At 38.4% G+C, this 20,310-nt stretch overlaps 1 protein-coding gene across 2 annotated transcripts in view; it reads left to right on the top strand.

Annotated features, from left to right (window-relative positions):
• Positions 1 to 20,310, top strand: part of Daam1 (dishevelled associated activator of morphogenesis 1) — a 169,260-nt gene that overhangs the window by 113,641 nt on the left and 35,309 nt on the right. For both annotated transcript variants that reach the window (XM_070032563.1, XM_070032554.1), the window contains exons 5-15: positions 2,936 to 3,030; positions 4,903 to 5,236; positions 6,341 to 6,451; positions 6,747 to 6,850; positions 7,605 to 7,671; positions 7,903 to 8,020; positions 8,395 to 8,533; positions 8,771 to 8,829; positions 11,887 to 12,074; positions 12,627 to 12,923; positions 13,225 to 13,332. In XM_070032563.1, the coding sequence (XP_069888664.1) occupies positions 2,936 to 3,030; positions 4,903 to 5,236; positions 6,341 to 6,451; positions 6,747 to 6,850; positions 7,605 to 7,671; positions 7,903 to 8,020; positions 8,395 to 8,533; positions 8,771 to 8,829; positions 11,887 to 12,074; positions 12,627 to 12,923; positions 13,225 to 13,332 (1,620 nt within the window). The remainder of the gene's footprint in view (positions 1 to 2,935; positions 3,031 to 4,902; positions 5,237 to 6,340; positions 6,452 to 6,746; positions 6,851 to 7,604; positions 7,672 to 7,902; positions 8,021 to 8,394; positions 8,534 to 8,770; positions 8,830 to 11,886; positions 12,075 to 12,626; positions 12,924 to 13,224; positions 13,333 to 20,310) is intronic.

Genomic DNA, 20,310 nt, shown 5'->3' with positions numbered 1-20,310 from the left:
TGCAAGCCTCATAACAAGAATTCTTTGTTCCTGAAAGGACCCCTGAGTGATCTGTTGGCTTTTAGAGGGTGAAAGACACTATAATGATAGAGGGCAGTCTAACAGCTTCACTATCACAGCATTTCTGTGCTTTCTCAAGGAGAGGGTGTGAGGTGAACTTTATTCAGTGTGTTTAATGGCCTGGCTTATCCATTTCACACCAAGGAAATGTTTCAAATGGGAGTTTAGTTCAGGTAGCCAGGAGTGATTTCTGTGCCCCATTCATGTTCCAGTGTATACCTTTAGTGGCTTTGACTAGAAGACCCTCTGATGGTTTGTGTTTCATCTTTTACCCACTTCTCATATGAACATGCAAGAGTTGTCTTCAAAAGGCCTGTTCTGTATATGCCAAGGTACATACTACTTGCTTGGCATAGAGATTATCTTCAGAAATGTAGGCATTTCTCCCTACTTCTTCTTAGGTTTTAGAACTTGAAAACTTGAGACCTTATGTAAATTATTTGATTTTAGGTTGATCTACCCTACATATTCTCAGTTTTCTTCAAGCAATAAATGCAATTTTAGCTCCACATCTAATCATATCACATACAGACAAGGTCATGGTCTCTTCTATTTTGAGTGGAAAGGTAATGGTCCTTATATTAGATAAGGAAGTTTGGATTCAATTTTTTTTGTGGCATTTCATGAATCTCCCATGAGATTCATTAAGTATGGGACTTAATATACTCTGCTATTATTCAGATATTCTGTCATCTCTAGGATTGCTACAAGGATAAATACCCCTATGTCTGTTAGTGACCCACAGTAAATTAAAAAATGTAATCTTTAATTTAGGGATTATTATGTAAGATTAAGCCTAGGAACAAAGAGTGATGTTTATGAAAGGCCTGATCCTGTACTACAGATTCAATGTGATTGGTTAAAACGCCTATGTTCAGCTGTGCCATTGGAAATTAGACATCACTGGCTGGAGTTGTGCTGAATTTTCCAGAGGATGAATCTCAGCATTGTGGAGGAATTAGTAACTATTTCTGCACACAGCCTACACAGCCTCTTCCCCTACTGTCCTCGGGTGACAGCTGTCTAGACACATCACCAGCAAGAGAGACAGCTTTAGAAGAAACAAAAACAAGTTTGGTAAAAAAAAAAAAAAAAAAAGACTACTGGTTTTTATTTTGGTTGCTCTACGTGATCCTACTGATGCATTCATTTGCTTTGGGCCTTGCCTTGCATTATGAAGTTATATATAAGTTTTAATTAACATTTAATTACTTCATGCTGATGTTATTTAAAGAAAACCTTCTTTTGATCATTGTGGTTTTGAAACAAAGGGAGAAACTTGACCATAGAAGCTGATGTTTAAGAATCTAGCTTTTCTTCCTTTTTTTTTTTTTTTTATTGTGAAAATACTGTACAGAGGGGTTACAATTACATGGGCAAGATAATGAGTACATTTCTTATCAAGCATTGTAGCCTCCTCCTTTGTTTCCCCTTCCCATCCCTTCCCAGCCTCCCCCAGCCCCCCCACCCAATGTAGTCACCACTGTCTGTTTTCCACCCATGTCTTAAAACCAGACTGGATAGCTAATAAACTGAAGGAGAGTAAACAAGCATGACTTAGAATATGATAAAAGAAAGGACCATTAGCTCCAAGGATATAGGCTCCTGATATAAGACTGGGAACACTTTAGTACAACGAGGTGATCATGGAGTGAGATGGGTGAAAAGACTGTATTACATTCATAACTTTATATTACATTATTTTTGGGGGGGGTCCGGTCATGGGGCCTGAACTCTGGGCCTGGGCACTGTCCCTCAACCTTTCAGCTCAAGGCTAGCGTTGTACCACTTGAGCCACAGCACCACTTCCAGCTTTTTTCTTTTTGCTTATGTGGTGCTGAGGAATCGAACCCAGGGCCTCAGGCATGCAAGGCAAGCTCTCTACCTCTGAGCCACCTTCCCAGCCCTATGTTACATTATTTTTATGATCAGTGGAAATGTGCTTACTTAGAGCCTTGTTCCTGCAGCAGCCTATTACCTGGGAGATTTTGATGCAGTGTCTCTGGCCTCATCTCAGACTCACCATACCAGAGCCTTCATTTTAACAAGATCCCCAGCTGTTTTTCATATCCACATTAAAGTCTTGAGAAGCACTGCTCTAGCTTCTTCCTGGGTAAGAAAAACCCACACATAACACACACATACGCACGCATACACATACTCAGCATGTTCCATGATTTCTAAATCATGTCGAATCACTTCTGAAAGAAGTATCCCTCTTAGTATCAGGACCAATTTAAGTGTTCCTCTTAAAACATAATTTGATATAATGTAATCCCTTTGATCTCAATTATACTTTTTAACTGAGAAATGAGAGAAATAGTGTGGGAAAATTGCTGCTGTTTTTCTTTGATAGTGTTCATTTGTCAGAATGTTTTTCTCAACTCACATTAAATGTAGATAGTAATATCTACATCAAGGTCTAGTAATAGAATAGTTATACGAAAATTTTAGCAACATAATCTCAACTAAAATTTCTAGACACTTCCTAGTATTTAAAATTTGAAAGGCTTGGCTTAGAGACAAATAATTTTATAGAATTCTTGATGATATTGCTTTATGTTTTTACTTTTAGTAAATCTTAATCCCATAGGTTTATTGATTATTTCTATTAAAAGTTAAAATAGCATGCAATCTGTGGGCTTGCCTTATTCAATAATTTAAAAATAGAACTTGAAGTAGAGGTCAGGCATGTTGCTACATACCATGACTGAAGACAACCCTGGGCAAAAATGTGAAACCGTATCTGGAAAATAACTAATGCATAAAGGGGCTGAAGAGCTGGCTCCAACCTCAACAGCCCTGCCTGAATTCAAATCTCTGCACGGCTAAAAAAAGAATTTAAAGACATAAAACTTCTGTTTTCTTTGTATAGAGAAAATCTCTGCTGGCTCTAGAAAAAGAAGAAGAAGAAGAAAGAAGTAAAACTATAGAGAGTCTAAAAACAGCACTAAGAACAAAGCCAATGAGGTAATTTCTCCCTGGGTAGCATCTTTCTTTTTCTTCTATACTTTTTTTTTCTTCTTCTTTTTTTTTTCTGTCATTGTCAAACCTTCCCCAGAAGTTTTCAGTTTAAAACATGCAGCTGAGCCATGAATAAGCTACTTTTGGTCATTAAACACCTAATGTATTGATTATCTTCAACTAAGACATGCTGGCAGCCACTAGGATAACCAGCATGAGAGACAGCAAGACCGTGGACACATTGAGATCCTTGTGCATTGTTCTTAGGAATGGAAAATGGTGCCATCATTTCGAAAAATATTTGGGCAGCTTCTCAATACTATGTTAAACATAGTATTGTCTTGTGGCCTACCAACAGTTTACTCCTAGTTATATAGCCAAGGAATAAACTTACCCAAGGATATTATATTGATGACATGCCACTCAAAGAAACTTGTGTACAAATGTTCATCTCAGCATTGTTCCAAAACAGTTGAAAAAGTAGAAATAACCCATGTCCATCCAATGATGAATGGATAAAAAGTGGCATAGTCACATAATCGATTAAATAGCTTGACCACTGATTGAATACGCATTAAAATGATGAATTTCATCACAATTGGATTGTATGTCAATAAGATTTATTAAAAATAAAAGGGCAATTTTTTTTTTAAAAAAAGGAAAGGACAGTCTTTTTTAGGCAACAGTGACTCCTCTCTAGTTACCAGCTTCCATAATGTGTCTCCTCCAGTTCAGTTTTCTTTGGGCCCTCCAGGATTTGGTGAGGTGTTCAGTTTCTCACAGGCACAGTTTATTAGTGCAGGTGCTATGACTTATGCCAGTTGGTTCAATGAGTTTGGATAAATCTGAATCTTATGATTAAGTAGAATAACCCAATAATAATGATTAATAATAATGATTCTTTGATTGAAAGTTGCCTATAATCTTTACTACTCAGAGCTGAGGACTGAAGATTGTGGTTCAAAGCCAACCCAGGGCAGAAAAGTCCCTGTGAGACTCTTATCACCAATTAACCACTCAAAAAACACAAGTGGAGCTGTTCCTTCAAGTGATAGAGCACTAGCCTTGAGCAAAAGAGCTCAGGGACAGTGCCTAAGGTCCCGAGTTCAAGCCGCACAACAGATTAAATAAATAAATAGTTAAGGAAAAATCTATTGAATTATCAAAAAATATAGTACAGTTGAAAGAGTACTTTTAGCTTATGCTAATTAGAACTGTGTTTTATAGTGTGTTCTACACTCAAATGCTAATGATCAATAGAAAATAAATTTGGCAGTCACTGGCTTAGTCAGACAGCTCATATCATCTCTACATAGGTTTTGACATGCACGTGCGCATTGTTCATGAATCTCAGTGACTTTATGATAAGCATTATAAATATTAACAAAAACTAGAGTAATAAAGTATTGCTTTTGTCTTTTGTATATTGGGATTCCATTAACACACCATTTAAAAAAAGAAGGGTTTCACTGTGAAACCTTGGATAATCATTTTATGAACAAATCCTAAAGTTGAAGGATGCTCTTTGACTTCTCTTGATGGGGGCAAGGGTCAGTGGCTAACACAGAAGTACATAGGAACTGGGTACTACTGTAACTCACACTGGCAGATGACTTTGCCCTAAGATAAGTATTTTGAATGTCTTCTTATTCCTGGCCTTTATGAATATATGACCTGTTAATATCAGTTGGTTGTATCAGTTGAGATGTTTATCTCAAGTGGAGATTTCTTTATAGTACTGACCATTAGGTCTGTGTCATGGACGAGTCAATGACCGTAAAGACTTCGTCAGTGTAAGCCTTGTACTTCAGGAACTAAGTCTTCCCTTCTCTTGCCCTTCAGACTTTTCTAAATTGGATGCATTTCTCTTCTTGACAGGTTTGTAACCAGATTCATCGACTTGGATGGCCTGTCATGTATTCTTAACTTTCTGAAGACTATGGACTATGAGACCTCTGAGTCTCGAATACATACCTCTCTTATTGGTTGTATAAAGGCACTAATGAACAACTCTCAAGGCCGGGCTCATGTCCTGGCTCATTCTGAGAGTATTAATGTAATTGCTCAGAGTCTGAGCACAGAGAACATTAAAACGAAGGTGGCCGTGCTGGAAATCTTGGGCGCCGTGTGCCTGGTTCCCGGGGGCCACAAGAAAGTTCTGCAGGCCATGCTGCACTACCAGAAATACGCCAGTGAGAGAACTCGATTCCAGGTGGGCACTCCCTCACCTTCTTTACTCACCCCACCCTTGACATGGGATAAGCAGGTGCCATTTCCAGCATATCACTTGAGATTTCTTCCTGTGGTGATTAACTCACACTGTGACTTCCAACATTCCCTTGCTCTTAAGTATAAAAACCAGAAAATAGGAGCTTGGAGCTGGTATCTCACACCTGTAATGCTGGCTGCTCCAAAGGCTGAGAAGATCTGAGCGTTCATTTCAAGGCCAGCATCGACAGGAGAGTCCAGGAGATTCTTATCTACAATTAACTACCCAAAAAGCTGGAAGTGGAACTGTGGTTCAAATAGTAGAACACTAGCCTTGAGCACAAAAAAAAATCAGGGACAGCACCCAGGTCCTCAATTCAAACCCCAGAACTGGCAAAGGAAAAATCAATAAATTTTTAAAAATAGAATATGCTTTCTATAATTGGTCAATGCAGGGCCTTAGATTTACAAGCTCACAAATGTAGTCCTGCATCTTGTATGTTATATAGAATGTCTGTAGAATTCACTAAATGGAGTGTTCCCTGAAAATTTTACAGGTTGCCATTCTTGAGTTAGGATCAGTGTGAATACTGAGATGATGCCACTATATTTTTGCTCAAATGTAACAAGTAAGCAGAAGAAACAAAGCAAAAATCTTTTATATTTTGTATACATGTGTATATAAACATGCATATAAAATGATGTAAGAACCTTAAAAATAGAGATTTTTAGTACTAATAAAAAGAAAAAAGGTGACTTTCCATGGATCAATATAATTTTTACCTAATCACAAGATTTTAAAAGTTAATTTCCGATTATAAAAATGTAAGATGAATGTAAGATTAGTTATTATGGGCTGGGGATGTGGCTTAGTGGTAGAGTGCTTGCCTAGTATGCACAAAGCCCTGGGTTCGATTCCTCAGTACCACATAAATGGAAAAAGGCAGAAGTGGCACTGTGGCTAAAGTGGTAGAGTGCTAGCCTTGAGCAAAAGAAGCTCAGGGACAGTGCCCAGGCCCTGAGTTCAAGCCCCAGGACTGGCCAAAAAAAAAAAAAAAAAAGATTAGTCCTGATTTGTCCTTTGTTTTTATATTTGTTTCTCTGACAGACATTAATTAATGACTTGGACAAAAGCACTGGACGATACCGAGATGAAGTGAGTCTCAAGACTGCCATCATGTCCTTCATCAATGCAGTGCTAAGCCAAGGCGCAGGAGTGGTAAGAAAACTAGTTTCAAAAAATGTGTCATTAAAAATACTTTTAACATGGGCCTAGTGGTCCCTGCCTATAATCCAACTACTGGAGAGGTAGAACCAAGAAGAGTAGTGAGTTCAAGGGTAGCTTAGTCAATGTTAGTGAGATTCTATCTCAAAAACAAAAAAGTTAGGGATATGTCTAGCATGTCTAGCATTCATGAAGCCCTGGGTTCAGTTCCCACCACCACAAAAAGAGAGGGGGGTGGAAGGAGAAATGAAAAATATGAATACATCTTTTATTATCCTTTCATTTTCAGGAGAGTTTGGACTTTAGACTTCATCTTCGCTATGAATTTCTAATGTTAGGAATCCAACCTGTTATAGACAAATTACGGGAACATGAAAATTCAACATTAGATAGGTAAGTAAGATTGCTATCAATTTGAGATAGTCTGTGCTGTTTTTCCATTTGTGTAGTGCATACCATATCACATGTCAGCCTTAACATATCTATAACCTAAAGAGCTAACAGCAGCATGTTAATTCAGCTAATTATGTTCTTATTGTAAGAACTTTGCTGATGAAGGAAACAAAGTGTTGTATAGAAAACTTAACATGGTTTGGCGTTAGGCCTGTCTATGTCCCCCTACCACCCTTCTCCCTCATTCACGAACTCAGCATGGTCTTCTGTTTTGGGACCTACAAGCCTAGGCACTTACTATTTCCTCAACATCAAACAATCTTTCACAGATGTCCAGATTACTTGTGTCCTTATTCCCTGCAGAGAGGCTGTTCCAATTACTATGAGATTCACTCTCCTTCCCTTTACCCTGTTACACTTGACTTCATAGAACTGTATCATCCCTAGACTGTAGAATGCATGCATGGTAGGTGGTTAATAAGCATTTGAATGAATAAATGAATGACATGGTCATTTCTTTCATGATCTTTAATGGAATTGCAAGTCAAGTGTGGTTATATGGGCTTGTTAACACAGATGGTATTTTTTTTTCTTTAGAAAGAAGATAGTTAAACAAGGCGTTTGATTTCATTACCTGGTTTCTTTTAGAGCTATCTCTAAATAGTCAAGAAAGTCCATGTTAATGTCCCAAATCTCATGTATTTTGTTTGGAGGATAATTTGCTTTTGGTAACTTTTCTTCAATTACCTTTTAGACATTTAGATTTTTTTGAAATGCTCCGAAATGAAGATGAACTAGAATTTGCTAAAAGATTTGAACTGGTATGTATTCTCACAATTATTCTGACTTGATGCATTAGCTCATAGATTTTCCTCTGGAAATGTATGTTATAGAATTGACATGGACCAATGTAACCCATGAGTGAAGTCAAAGTTCTGTTTTGTTACCTAAGTGGCAGGATTAGTTTCTGTTTGCCTTGGATTTCCCCTCCTTCCATTGGGGAATTTAGGAACTTGGATGTTGGACTTAGATTTGTGTTTTCTGTAAAATAGGTTCACATAGACACAAAAAGCGCAACTCAGATGTTTGAGCTGACCAGGAAGAGGCTGACTCACAGTGAAGCTTACCCTCACTTTATGTCCATCCTGCACCACTGCCTCCAGATGCCTTGTGAGTGTGCCCTACACAGGTGTGGCTGAGTGTTTGAACATTGTTCCGAAGGGCTCTGTCTTTGGAACAGCTCTGTCTTTGGAACGGCATGACTAGATTGGATTCACATCATGGATCCCAAGTCTCAGCTAATTCACTTTGATTTGAAAAATAAACACATGACTTACAATGCACTTAGAAAGAGCTGACAAAATGCCTCTCAAACAAAAAAGTGATCATCATGTGTCAAAATTCAAGTGCATTTGGATTGGTACAGATGACAAACATTTCTTGGGTTCTGTGGCTTTCAAGGGTGACTACTGTTGAAAAAAACATTCATCCTAGTTTGCAAAGAACTTGAAGATTCTTTTTTCTGCCATTCCTTTTCTTTTTAGATAAGAGGAGCGGGAACACTGTTCAGTACTGGCTACTGCTGGATAGAATCGTGCAGCAAATAGTTATCCAAAATGACAAAGGACAAGACCCTGACTCTACACCCTTGGAGAACTTTAATATTAAGAATGTTGTACGAATGTAAGTCTCTTCTTTTTTCATTACCTATGAAAAATGATCATGTAAGATATTTTATACTACTTCAAAGTAACATCTGGAAGAACTGACATGTTCGACTGGACATATATGAGTTTCTATAAAAGCACATGCAATATATCTAAGTAACACCGGTTTAAACAGGCTTCAAGCATGCATCTAGCAGTGGGCTTTTCATGGTTGTTGGATTTTGTAATGAGATCTCCTTTTACTGTTTTATAGGTTGGTTAATGAAAACGAAGTTAAGCAATGGAAAGAACAAGCAGAAAAAATGAGAAAAGGTAAATGATCAAGTGCTGACAAGAGAAGACACTTTGTGATTGGTTATTGAATGGTCCTGCTCTTTGTACCTCTTGGAAATTTGCACCGGTGTTTCTTGTTGACTTATGAACATCAAGCAGCCTTTCTTTTTCCATGCGTTGTAGACATTTTTCACTGGCTTTTAAAAAATTAAGCTATTTTAGTTTGTCATTCTAAGTCCCAATTATTTAATCCTTTTATTACAATAATTTTTTTAAAAAACTTGTAACATTTGCTGTTCAGTATTCATTAATTCCAAGGTTTTACAATACTAAGCAGCTGAACTCTTCTTATGCACCATAACTTTAAATCACACTAGGTCTTAAGAAATAGAACAAAGGATTCCAGGGCTTACCAAAATTTTAAGAGTAGAGCAAGCTATTTGGTTTATGCCAGTCCAGTTTTATTCCTGACCTTAATTTAGCACCAGTCATAAAAAAAGAGAAACCATGCAGAAAATCAGTGACCATTGTAGAGATAGATGTTGTTAAACATTAACAGGCCAGCAATTAGTCAATATTTGAATGTGTCTTTGATATTATCACTCAATATCCGTGACAGACATTGATGTTCCTTGTGGTACCAGCCAGTCACAGAAGTGTATAGCCTTCTTTCTCCTCCAGAATATTAGCACCTTAAGTTGGCCTCTCTGTGAGGACACTCATATTCCCTGCCAACATTTTCTTACCACACTTGTGAACTGAAATACAGTAACACTCATCCTCATCTCAGTATTTAAACATAGAAAGGTGTAATCATTTCCTTTTCACTCATTTGTCCATTGCCATGGAGAGAAAAGAAGGGCCTTACATGGGAAAATTACCAATGTGAAATATTAATCTATTGCAAGCCCCTCATATATATCCATGTTCCTTTGATATAAGTGAGGCTAAATGTGTATTTTGATAAATAAATTCCAGAGACTACAATGGAAAGAATAGATACCTTAGCTAAAACTTGGAGGAAGGAGATTAAGGAGAAAATGGTCAGTGTTTTAGCACTACATTCTACAGCATGGAGACTCAAGTGTGCATGTTGAGGAGGATATGTGGGACATCAGGTTTGGAGTCAAAAACAAGTAGAATAATACTAGCATGGCACGAACACGGATGAGTTATACACTTATTAAAAATAACTTTAACAGCGTTCTGGTGAGTGATGTAGTATAGAATAAAATCTCTAGGCTGATGGGAGGGACAGAATTGTTGGAAGTGAAGTCATGAGCATGGTATAAAGAGAAACTGTAGATAAAGTGAATTCTTCTTTGGACATTTCAATGGTTACATTTGAGAGAGCACATTTTGGCTAAATAGTCAGCAGGTGGAGGCTGTGAGGAAACAGCTTCTGTGGACATGAAAACTGTAGAATAGTTGTGGGGTAATTCTCTTTGGAGTATATCACTCCTAGGAAGTATTCAGTAAACGCTTAGTGAATGGCTGGTAATGAATGGTTGTCATGTATGGAGAGTGTTTAGGCTAGAGCTTTCCAAACCTGGCACTACATCTGGATTGCATAAGGAGTGTTTGCAAATCAGTTTCCTAAGCTCTGCCCAGACCCTATAGAATAGATTCTTTTGAGTGTATTTCTGGGAGGAGCTGGTTAAGCCTTCTTAGATGATTCTGAGACATAGCTAGGTAAATATGTGTAACGCTAAGTGACCTGTGTGCTTTCTTCAGGGAGTTTTATTGTGATAATTCCATAGATGCACACCTCTATTATTCTCTTAGCCCCTTTCATTCTCCCCCATTCCTCATTTTTTAATTTTGCATAAGGAATTGAATGGATATAAAAGAAGCAAAATAGGGGTTGGAGGCCTGGCTCAGGTGGTGGAGCATCAGCAAAAGCATCAGATACCATGTTTGAGCCTCAGACCAAAAAATGAAAAACAGAAGAAGCAGCAAAATGGAATGCAATAGAATAGTTCTTCAATATAGATCTGTAGATATCAGAGAGGCATCCACAAAATGATAGAAGTGAGATAGAAGTTACCTTAACTCCAAGCCTGGTTAAAAAACCCAAAAGCTAATTGCTCAGACTCCTCCTAGAAATCCTAATTTGGGGTGAGAGTAGGGTGAACACAGAAGAGAGGTCAGAGACAAAGAATTTAAGTATGTTAACAAATTCAGAAATAGAGACCAGCTCTGTATAGCTCAGACCCAGTGGGTTATATCTCTAGTGAATTTATTAATATAAAAAATAGGAATTGGGGTCACATATTTGAATTAAAAATCTACATCATTGTTTCTGTTTCCAAAGCTCATCACTCCTGTCAGCAAGCTTATATTCGTTGACACAGTGACTAAATTGCTAAGTTGGATGCCCTATTCCCTATAGCAGGACTGGAGAAGTCATTAAAAACACAACTGAGAACTAATATTTTTCTCCCATATTACTCTGATTCTCATGCTCATCCACATTACTGCTCTTAAGATATTTAATATAAGAGATTTGCTTCCACAATTGTTAATAATTGCTCGCTGGAAGCATGAAATACTTAAGATAGCTTTCCAAGGGTAACTGAAAACATGATTCAGTATTGGGATGCATGTTGGATCTGCCAGCAGAGCTTCCTCACAGCATGAGACCTCCCCTTTCAGCCCTTCTAATTGTGGACACAAGCCAAACTGGACTTCTCTCCATCCCATTTCGAATGTATGAGAAGAGGTTCTGTTAATTCCCATTTTCCTTAGTGGAGTAAATTGTCCATTTATAAGAAAGTGTTCTAAATTACCTTACCAAACAGTCACCATTTTCCTACATGGATAGTTGCTCAAACTTTTGTTTCACTTTCTGAACTATGCCTTAGAGGGTTCCGTCTTTGGTCTTTATAGGATATAATTAATGAAGTTGTTCATCTGAAGTCCCTTCCCAGCATGAGCACTGTTTAGCCCTTTAGTGGACAGCAGTAATGCATGATCCTTCCCCGTAATGAAGAATCTCAACCTCTCTCATCATCTTCAGTTGATTTACTTTATAGAGAAAAATATTTCACCCTTGAAGCATCTCCTGTTTCCATATCCACTTGTTTCCTTGTGTAGAGCACAATGAGCTACAACAGAAATTGGAGAAGAAAGAGCGAGAATGTGATGCCAAAACTCAAGAGAAGGAAGAAATGATGCAGACCTTAAATAAAATGAAAGAGAAACTTGAAAAGGAGACTACTGAGCATAAGCAAGTCAAGCAGCAGGTGGCAGATCTCACGGCACAGCTCCACGAGCTCAATAGGGTGAGGGCCATTCATTGTGTCTTCTGTCCACACTGTCTGTCTGCTGTCAAGGCCTCACTCCCTCATCCCTAAGAGTAGACAATTTCTGATGTGAGACACAAATCCAAGATGTCACAGTTGATTGCCGTATTTATGACCTGCTCTGTCTGCCATCATGTAGGTTTGGCAGCAACAGTGGTTGTGTAGTGGGGTTGGGCAAGGGGTATTTAGCACCAACCTTGTTTGTGCTAAGATCCAAGCAGATTAAGTTCACCTGTTAACATGAAAACTGACTTCATGGAAACCAAACTATATGATGGTGGAAGAAGCAAAAGACCTATAAATGCTTGGCAGACAAACATTCTAGTGTCAAAATACAGAGGGATGACTAAACCAAGTCCATAAAGGCCCTGAAAAGACGATTTGATTTGCCTGCCCCACAAATCTACATTCTCTGAAGTGTGGATTTCTCTGTAACCTATGCTTTAGGCAAAGTAATTGTAGATTCTCGGAATCATCCAGTTAATTTTCTTCTCCCATTAATCTTCACTTTTCCTGTTTTTCTCTTTTCAGAGAGCCGTCTGTGCTTCCATCCCAGGAGGACCCTCACCTGGAGCCCCAGGGGGTCCCTTTCCTTCCTCTGGGCTTGGGTCACTTCTCCCTCCACCACCCCCACCCCTGCCAGGTGGAATGCTTCCTCCCCCACCCCCACCCCTTCCTCCTGGTGGTCCTCCTCCTCCCCCAGGGCCTCCTCCCTTAGGGGGCATCATGCCACCTCCTGGTGCTCCAGTGGGTCTGGCACTCAAGAAGAAAAACATTCCTCAGCCCACAAATGCCCTGAAATCCTTCAATTGGTCTAAGCTGCCTGAGGTAAGACATTTGTGTTTCCTTTCCCACTGATCCATCAGTGGATAGCAGCAGCAGCTCATTGTGTAGATCATGGAAGGGGAAGCAGCCTCCACCGCTAAATTATTTCATTTTATTGTGGGGATTCAGGATTCTCACCAGTTCATCTATTAAGTGATAAGACTTGTGAAATAATGACACATGAGGCCAGCTCACTTTGAGGGCCTTATAGAATGAAAAATTTGGAATAGCAGCATTAAAAAAAATACTTGTTCTTTTTATGTATAACTATAAACCACAGGACTTGTTGACTTGATGTTTCTAGAACAAACTGGAAGGAACAGTATGGACTGAAATTGATGATACAAAAGTCTTCAAAATTCTAGACCTTGAAGACCTGGAAAGAACATTCTCTGCCTACCAAAGACAGCAGGTAAACAACATGTGACCTTAAGATACCAAAATAGTAAATAAATCATATGTTTGTGCATGATCCCTGGACCATCTGCTATCGTGTGATATGATAGCTGTTTTAATACTAGGCTCTTTGGTACCCCCTGGTATGTTACTGCAAAGAAATACAGAGTTTGTGTCCACGTGAGTACTTGTTAGTGTATATGTGTTGAAGCTAATGGAGCTCTTTGTTAGGGAGCATCATACCATGTCTCCATTGTTGTAAAGAGCTCTGTATCTTTTCATCACCGCTATAGTCAAAATGGATCAGTAGGGGAAAAAAATACAGTTACATAAAATAATTCATATATATATTTAAATAACTCATATATATATATATATATATATATAATATATGCCATTTTGTTTATCTGAGTTGAAAAAGTACATATCGAGAAGTTACTATCAGAAGCAAGCCTTTTGGAATAGATGAACTTTTTTTTTTCTTTTTTTTTTCTCTTTTTCTTGTCCCTGAGCTTTTATGCTCAAGGCTAGTACTCTTACCACTTAACCCACAGGTCTGCTTCTGGCTTTTTGCTAGTTAATTGGATCTCATGGATTTTCATGCCAAGGCTGGCTTTTAACCATGATCCTCAGATGTAAGCCTCCTTAGTAGCTAGGATTTATAGGCATGAGCCCACCAGTGCTTGGTGATAAACTTTTTAGAAGTATGAAGATTGGTGATAACCAGAACCTAAAGAGAAAATGCCACCATATGTGATAAACATGATAGGCTCAGTAGTGGGGCTGTACAAGCTGGAAGTAAAGGTGGCAATGATGCATATAGAACTACAGAATCTATTGAAGTGAACTGAACATGTGATTTGGCCCTTGCTACCAATTCATATTGATGAGGCCAGACAACATCACTGTGTGAGGCCTGTCCACACCATGATACCTCTTGTACCTCTAGAGGACTTCTTTTCTTTTCTTTTCTTTTTCTTTCTGTCTTTTTTTTTTTTTTTTGGTTGATTGTGGGGCTTGAACTCTGGGCCTGGGCACTGTCCCTGAGCTCTTCAGCTCAAGGTGAGCACTCTACCACTTTGAGCCACAGTGCCACCTCTGGTTTTCTGGTGGTTAATTGGAGATAAAAGTCTCACAGACTTTCCTGCCCAGGCTGGCTTTGAACTGCAATCCTCAGATCTCAGCCTCCTGAGTGGCTAGGATTATAGAGGTGAGCCACCAGCGCCCGGCTGGAGGACTTCTTGGTAGGGCTCTCTTAGGCACAGGAAGGTAGGTGGACATGTGGAGAGTCCAAAAGAAGAAAGAAAAGGTGATGCCCAAACAATCTATTAGCGCCCCAGGCATGGAAAAAATAGAGTCCATGAGAGTGAGAAGTAAGATTGTTAAAGATTGTTAACGGAGAGGAATGGCGACGTGAGTGTATTGTATCTTAAACTGGAGGACATGCGTGCTGGCATCTGTACAGGGGGCTTCCCTTGGAGTGTCTTGGAAGGCTCTTCACCTCCTGCATGAATCATGTCCAGGGCGGAGTATCCTCCACAAGCAGCTAGTCAGTTTCCTTGGCTTGTTTCCTGAGAAAAAATGTCTCAGAGTACAAACGCTAAGCACCATAGCAGAAGATGGGTTGAGGCTGGGAGAAATGAAAGCCAAAGAGATTTTTTCAAGCTAGTCAGGGATCCATCTGAAATAGGGCAGGGGAGTGGCGTTACTTAGCCAGTGTAGTCATGGAATAGTTTGTGTGTGTGCCAGTACGGGTCTTGAACTCACGGCCTTGTGTTCTTGCTTAGCTTCTTTGCTCCAAGCTGGCACTCTTAACACTTGAGCCACACCTCCACTTCTGGCTTTTTGCTAAGTGGAGATAAGGAACTTACAAATTTCTCTGCCAGGGCTGGCTTTGAACTATAATATTTGGATCACAGCCTCTTGTGTAGCTAGTGTTACAAGTGCGAACCACTAGTGCCCAGTTATAGCGAGAATATTTTGGTGTAAAAGGGGGAAAAGCTCAGCAAAAATATGCCTTTTGTGGTAGTTTAAAAAGTACAAAAATAACAGTAATTGCCTGCTGTGTTCACACAAGCCTACATATACACCCCTCCATTAGCAAAAAGGCAAATTGTACAATGTTATGCATACCAAATCAAGAAAAATTAAGAGAAAGGTAAAACATTGTCCAGTAGAAAGATACCTTAGCTTCATGGGGACAAAAGGTGCATTTAGAGTCATACCGTGTAGATTCTCATTATTAACTACATTATGTCTCTATTCTCTCTGCTGTCCCAAGAAAATGTCCTCTGGACATTGACACAAACTCATAGACCATTAAAGCAGATATCCTAGTAAGGTCATCTTCTGACCTGATTACAAATCTTATTGCTTTCCACTTCAGTTTTAATTGCTAATGCTGGCTGTCTGAGATGAAGGTTTGGGAACTTGGAGAAGTGTATTAAATGAACAGAAAACAGCAAATGATGCTATTCAAGCCTGAGCATGTGGGTTGCGTTTATTGTGAAGGCAGGTGGTTGAAAGACCCAAGTTTACAAGACTCATAATTAACTTGCTTTCAGCAGAAGGTGCAGAAGGATGCTGCCAAAATGCTCTGGGACAAATATGTGGACAGTTCTCAAGAGCTCTGGGAGACAAGATTGCAGAAAGCCCAGCAATTGGGCAATTGTCTCCTAGCAACAAACACTGTTTAAGTAATCAGTAGTCATTCCAGGCAGGCTAGACCGGAACATTTTGGTTCTACTTAACACTAAGTAGACTAGTAAGTAGAATGAGTTGTGATCATATTTTCAGCAATATTTCCTGAAGAAAAGTTTCAACACACCTGCTCAGCTTGAGTAATTCAAACATGTTTCCCCTTTTGGTGTAAGAGTTGAAGATGAGCATTTTTAAACCGTTAGTATATTTTCCAAATGAAGGCAATCTATGCCATTTTATTGAATTTACTGAATGCTGAGAGCCAGAAAATCAAAAGATGGAGACATTCTAATTGGAACATGTAGAACAGAATGAAGGAAATGAATGCCTGTCATTGAATGACCCTCATCTCTTAGTGGCAACATCAAAGAGACCATGGCATTTCCATTTGTCTTGGCAGTATATTATATAATTTTCACCACATTTGAGCTGCCCTATTCTCTATCCCAGAATGTACTGGGAACTTTCCCCCCACCCCCCGTGGTGTCTCTTCTTTCCTCCCTCCAGACCTATAAAATCCTGGCCAGTTGTTTGGCTAAATAAATTTTTCAGAGGCAAAGAAAAACATGAATACTATTGCTGGAACCCTACATAGAGTAAGATTTTTGAGATAGCTTAGAAATATCTAAGAAGAATAATTTAGATGAATAAAATGGCACTTAGGTGATACATACACATATATATGTACCTATATACATACATATATACATAAGCACACTCATTTACTTATACACACTTACATTTATCAATTTTATACTTTAGTAAAATAAAATATTTAGCCAGGTGTGGTGGCACACACTTATAGTCCTAGCACTCAGGAGGCCGAGGCAGGAGGATTGCAAGCCTAAGACCAGATTGCACTATTTAAGGCCAGCCTACGCTATGCTTTATGTGTGAGATATTTCAAAAGATGTGAATGCATTCAATTTTTACATATGCTCACCAAAAAGCAGAGATGAAAAATCTGTAAATAAGTATAATATGAACTAAAATAACGTTTCTGCTGTTGAGTATGATATACTCAGTTCCTAATCTTATTGACCTTAAAATTTAATTCCTTCAAAGCTTTTACTCCTTTTCTCTTTTTATCATGGATATTTAATTCAGGGCCTCATGGTCACTTTGCTGGCTTGCTTAGCTGGCTCTCTACCACTAGAACTATGCTTCAAGCCTGTGGGGTTTTTTGTTTGTTTTGTTTTGTTTTTTAAAGAAGGAGTCTCATGGGCTTTTCCATCCAGGCTGGCTTTAAATTGCCATCCTCCAGATCTCAGCCTCTTAACTGACTATTACAAGTGTGAGCCCCAACATACAGCTTTAGTTTCTTAATACTCACCCCAATGCTATAAAGATATTTTAAAAATATAGCATAATTTAAAAAATATAGCATAGTGTGCATTTGCTAGCCAAACAGGTGGCACAATAAGGACTTTAAAGCAGAATACTTCTTAGGGTGTTTATTTTTGTTGTTGTTCCTAATCCCTGGTTTTATTCATTTTCACCACCAGACTTTGTAGAGGATTTTCTTTAACTCGGTTGTCTGAGCATAACCACTCCTATTTGGGTTTTGTTCGGTGCATATATCAAAGGTGTGCAGAGGAGATTATGTAAGCTTATGTGCTACATGAAATGGAATTTAATAGCATGTAGTTAAACCTCCATTCACATTCCAAGAGTTCATTTGAAAGTCAGTTTCTTGAATCTCAGCACTCTTTTCCTCATGGAAACAACATTAGACACAATTTCTAGGTCAGCCACAAAGATTTACTTTAATACCTAATATAGCACCTTGTATATCAGAATTATTTCAGATACAATAAAACAGTATTCATGTCTGTTTTAAGAGAAATTCCATCTGGACATGCTATAAATTCATTTCTCCCTATCCATGCAATTGAACAGAGTTAAAAATGAGCATGAGAGACTACATTTACCTAAAGGGAGTCACAGCTTTATAACGGCATCTCACAGACCAGTTTCTTCTTCCTTTCTGCCCTTTGCTTGAGAACAGCCCTTCTTTTAGGATCTTATGATCAGTGTATAAAATAACACTTCAAAGCCTCTATTTTCTGACGTAAGTGACAAAGGCAAACTATTGTCTTGGGCTCTAGAATCTATCTGACCTCTACTATTAATATGCAGTATGGAAGTTATTTCTGGAGTCCATTTGGAACATTCAGTAGTATATTTTGGCTTTTTACAAGTGACCAACAAATTTTCCTTTCTTATTCTTCTCACCATTGCCATTATTCTGTACATCTAATTGTAACCTTGAAAATGTGTATAACTTAATGAATTTATTCACTAATCTTAGTCCATTGCCTGAGCACATGAAGGCAGGAGGCAGGAGGGAAAAGTATGGGCTGAAGTGCAAAGTTAAAGGTTGATAACTGGGTTTCATGGTAAGAGTTAATCAAATGAAGGCTTTTATGTAAATATTGGTGTGTGCATTTTTCTGGAGAGGGGTCTCCAGCTTTTGTCAAATTTACCAAGGTATTTCAGCCTCAGAGAGGTTACAAATCATTTCTATAAGGATGATCATATCTATGAAGTGTTGAGTCATTATTTTTTCATATGAAGTATTGAGTCATTATTTTTTCATAGCAATTTATTAGTACTGGTTCAAGAAAATGCAAGTACCAACTTTATGTTCAAAATCCTAAGCCCTACACTAGAAATTATCTGGAAAAATCAGACATCTGGTTAAGTGAAGCCAAATATAGGAAATTCTATTATATTTGATTCAAGCCAACTAGAAATATCTTTTTATATTTCCTTCTGATTTTTATTTGGAGTTTAAAGGGGTCTCCTAATTGCTAGGCAGGCATTCTATCACTTGTAACATGCTGCCGGGCCATATTTGCTTCAGTTATTTTTCAGATAATCTCTCATGTTTTTACCTGGAACCATCTTTGGACTGTGATCCTCCTTTTCCCTATGCTTCTCTGTGAGTTGGAATTGTGGGTGTTTACCACTTTACTCAGCCCCTTCCCTCCATTTTTTGAGTGGCTAATTCAAGATTTTAGAAAGAATCTTCTTTGAAATAAGCTTAGAAGTTTGTTAATCTCTAGCATACCCCCCCCCAACTCATTTTTGTAATTTTATTTTTTGTTGGTTTTTTGTTTTGTAATTTTATTTGTAATGTGCTAAGTACTGGGTCTTTAAAGAAGTACCGTCTTGAGATGAACAATGCAATACTTTCCCGTGGCATTTCTCACTCGCACCTCTGGAAAGATAACATATACTACTTAGCTGTTATTAACTATTCACTATTACTGCTCCTGGTGATTACAAGTAGAAGGTCCTTAGCAGCTAGCTGGTCTACAGTTTGGCAGAGAAAAGAACAAAAGTAGATTTGATTGTCAGTTTGAAAGATAAAACAGTTGTAATACCATCCAATATTGATCTCACAAAATATGTATCAGGTACTGTATAAAATGTGTTATATGCATCATCCCATAATAACTCATTTGTTAAACCCATTTTACAGATAAGGAAACTGAGCCACAAACCACATAGCCAGTAAAAGACAGCTGGCTGATTCCACTTGCTACTATCTTAGAAATAAATTTCCTGACAATAGAACTTAAGATGTGGAATGAGTTGCTAAAGGAAGTCATAAGCAGGAGCTAAAGTCAAGTATCAGTTTTCTCTGTAAAACAAAACAATAATGATAAAAATAGGTTACAGTGACTTCATAGAATATTATACCAAAGTCTTTTCTGTGCTTGAAACTACTTTTTAGAGGAGTCTTAAGAAGCCTCAGAGTAGAAAAGTTCATGGTTCTAACAAGGGCAAAAGGGCAAATGAAAACTTGGTATGAAAGAGGAAGAAAAGTTTCTTGTGGTTATCAACTTATTTTTAAATGTCATTCTTGAAAAGAGAGCAAAAGGAGGACATGCTCTGTTTCTCGCTAAAAGAATTGTGTGAAACAGCTCATCTGTGTAAAATTGGCCTTGCCAGTGCTGTGGAGACCAGCGAGATCTTAAGGAATCTGCTGAGCAAATGCTAGTTGTACATGTTGCTGGAGCGTGCTTTGCACACCAAAGCTTTGTTTACTCCAGTGCTTTTCTCACTGTAGCATTGCAAGAAATATGCAAGGAAAGCTATCACTTTTCTTCTTTTCTGTTTTCATTTTGTTGGTGGTGGTGGTCATGGACATGAACTTGAGCCTGGGCACTGTCCCTGAACTTTTTCGCTCAAGGCTAGAACTCTACCACTTTGAGCTACAGTGCCACTTCCAGTTTTCTGGTGGTTAACTGGAGATAAGAATCTCAGGGACTTTCATGCCAGAGCT

Source organism: Dipodomys merriami, unplaced genomic scaffold (assembly GCF_024711535.1).
Source record: "Dipodomys merriami isolate MVZ:Mamm:240054 unplaced genomic scaffold, mDipMer1.0.p SCAF_1, whole genome shotgun sequence".
Taxonomy (NCBI): Eukaryota; Metazoa; Chordata; class Mammalia; order Rodentia; family Heteromyidae; genus Dipodomys; species Dipodomys merriami.
Note: the sequence above shows the minus strand (reverse complement) of the source record. Positions and strands in the feature narration are given on the sequence as shown.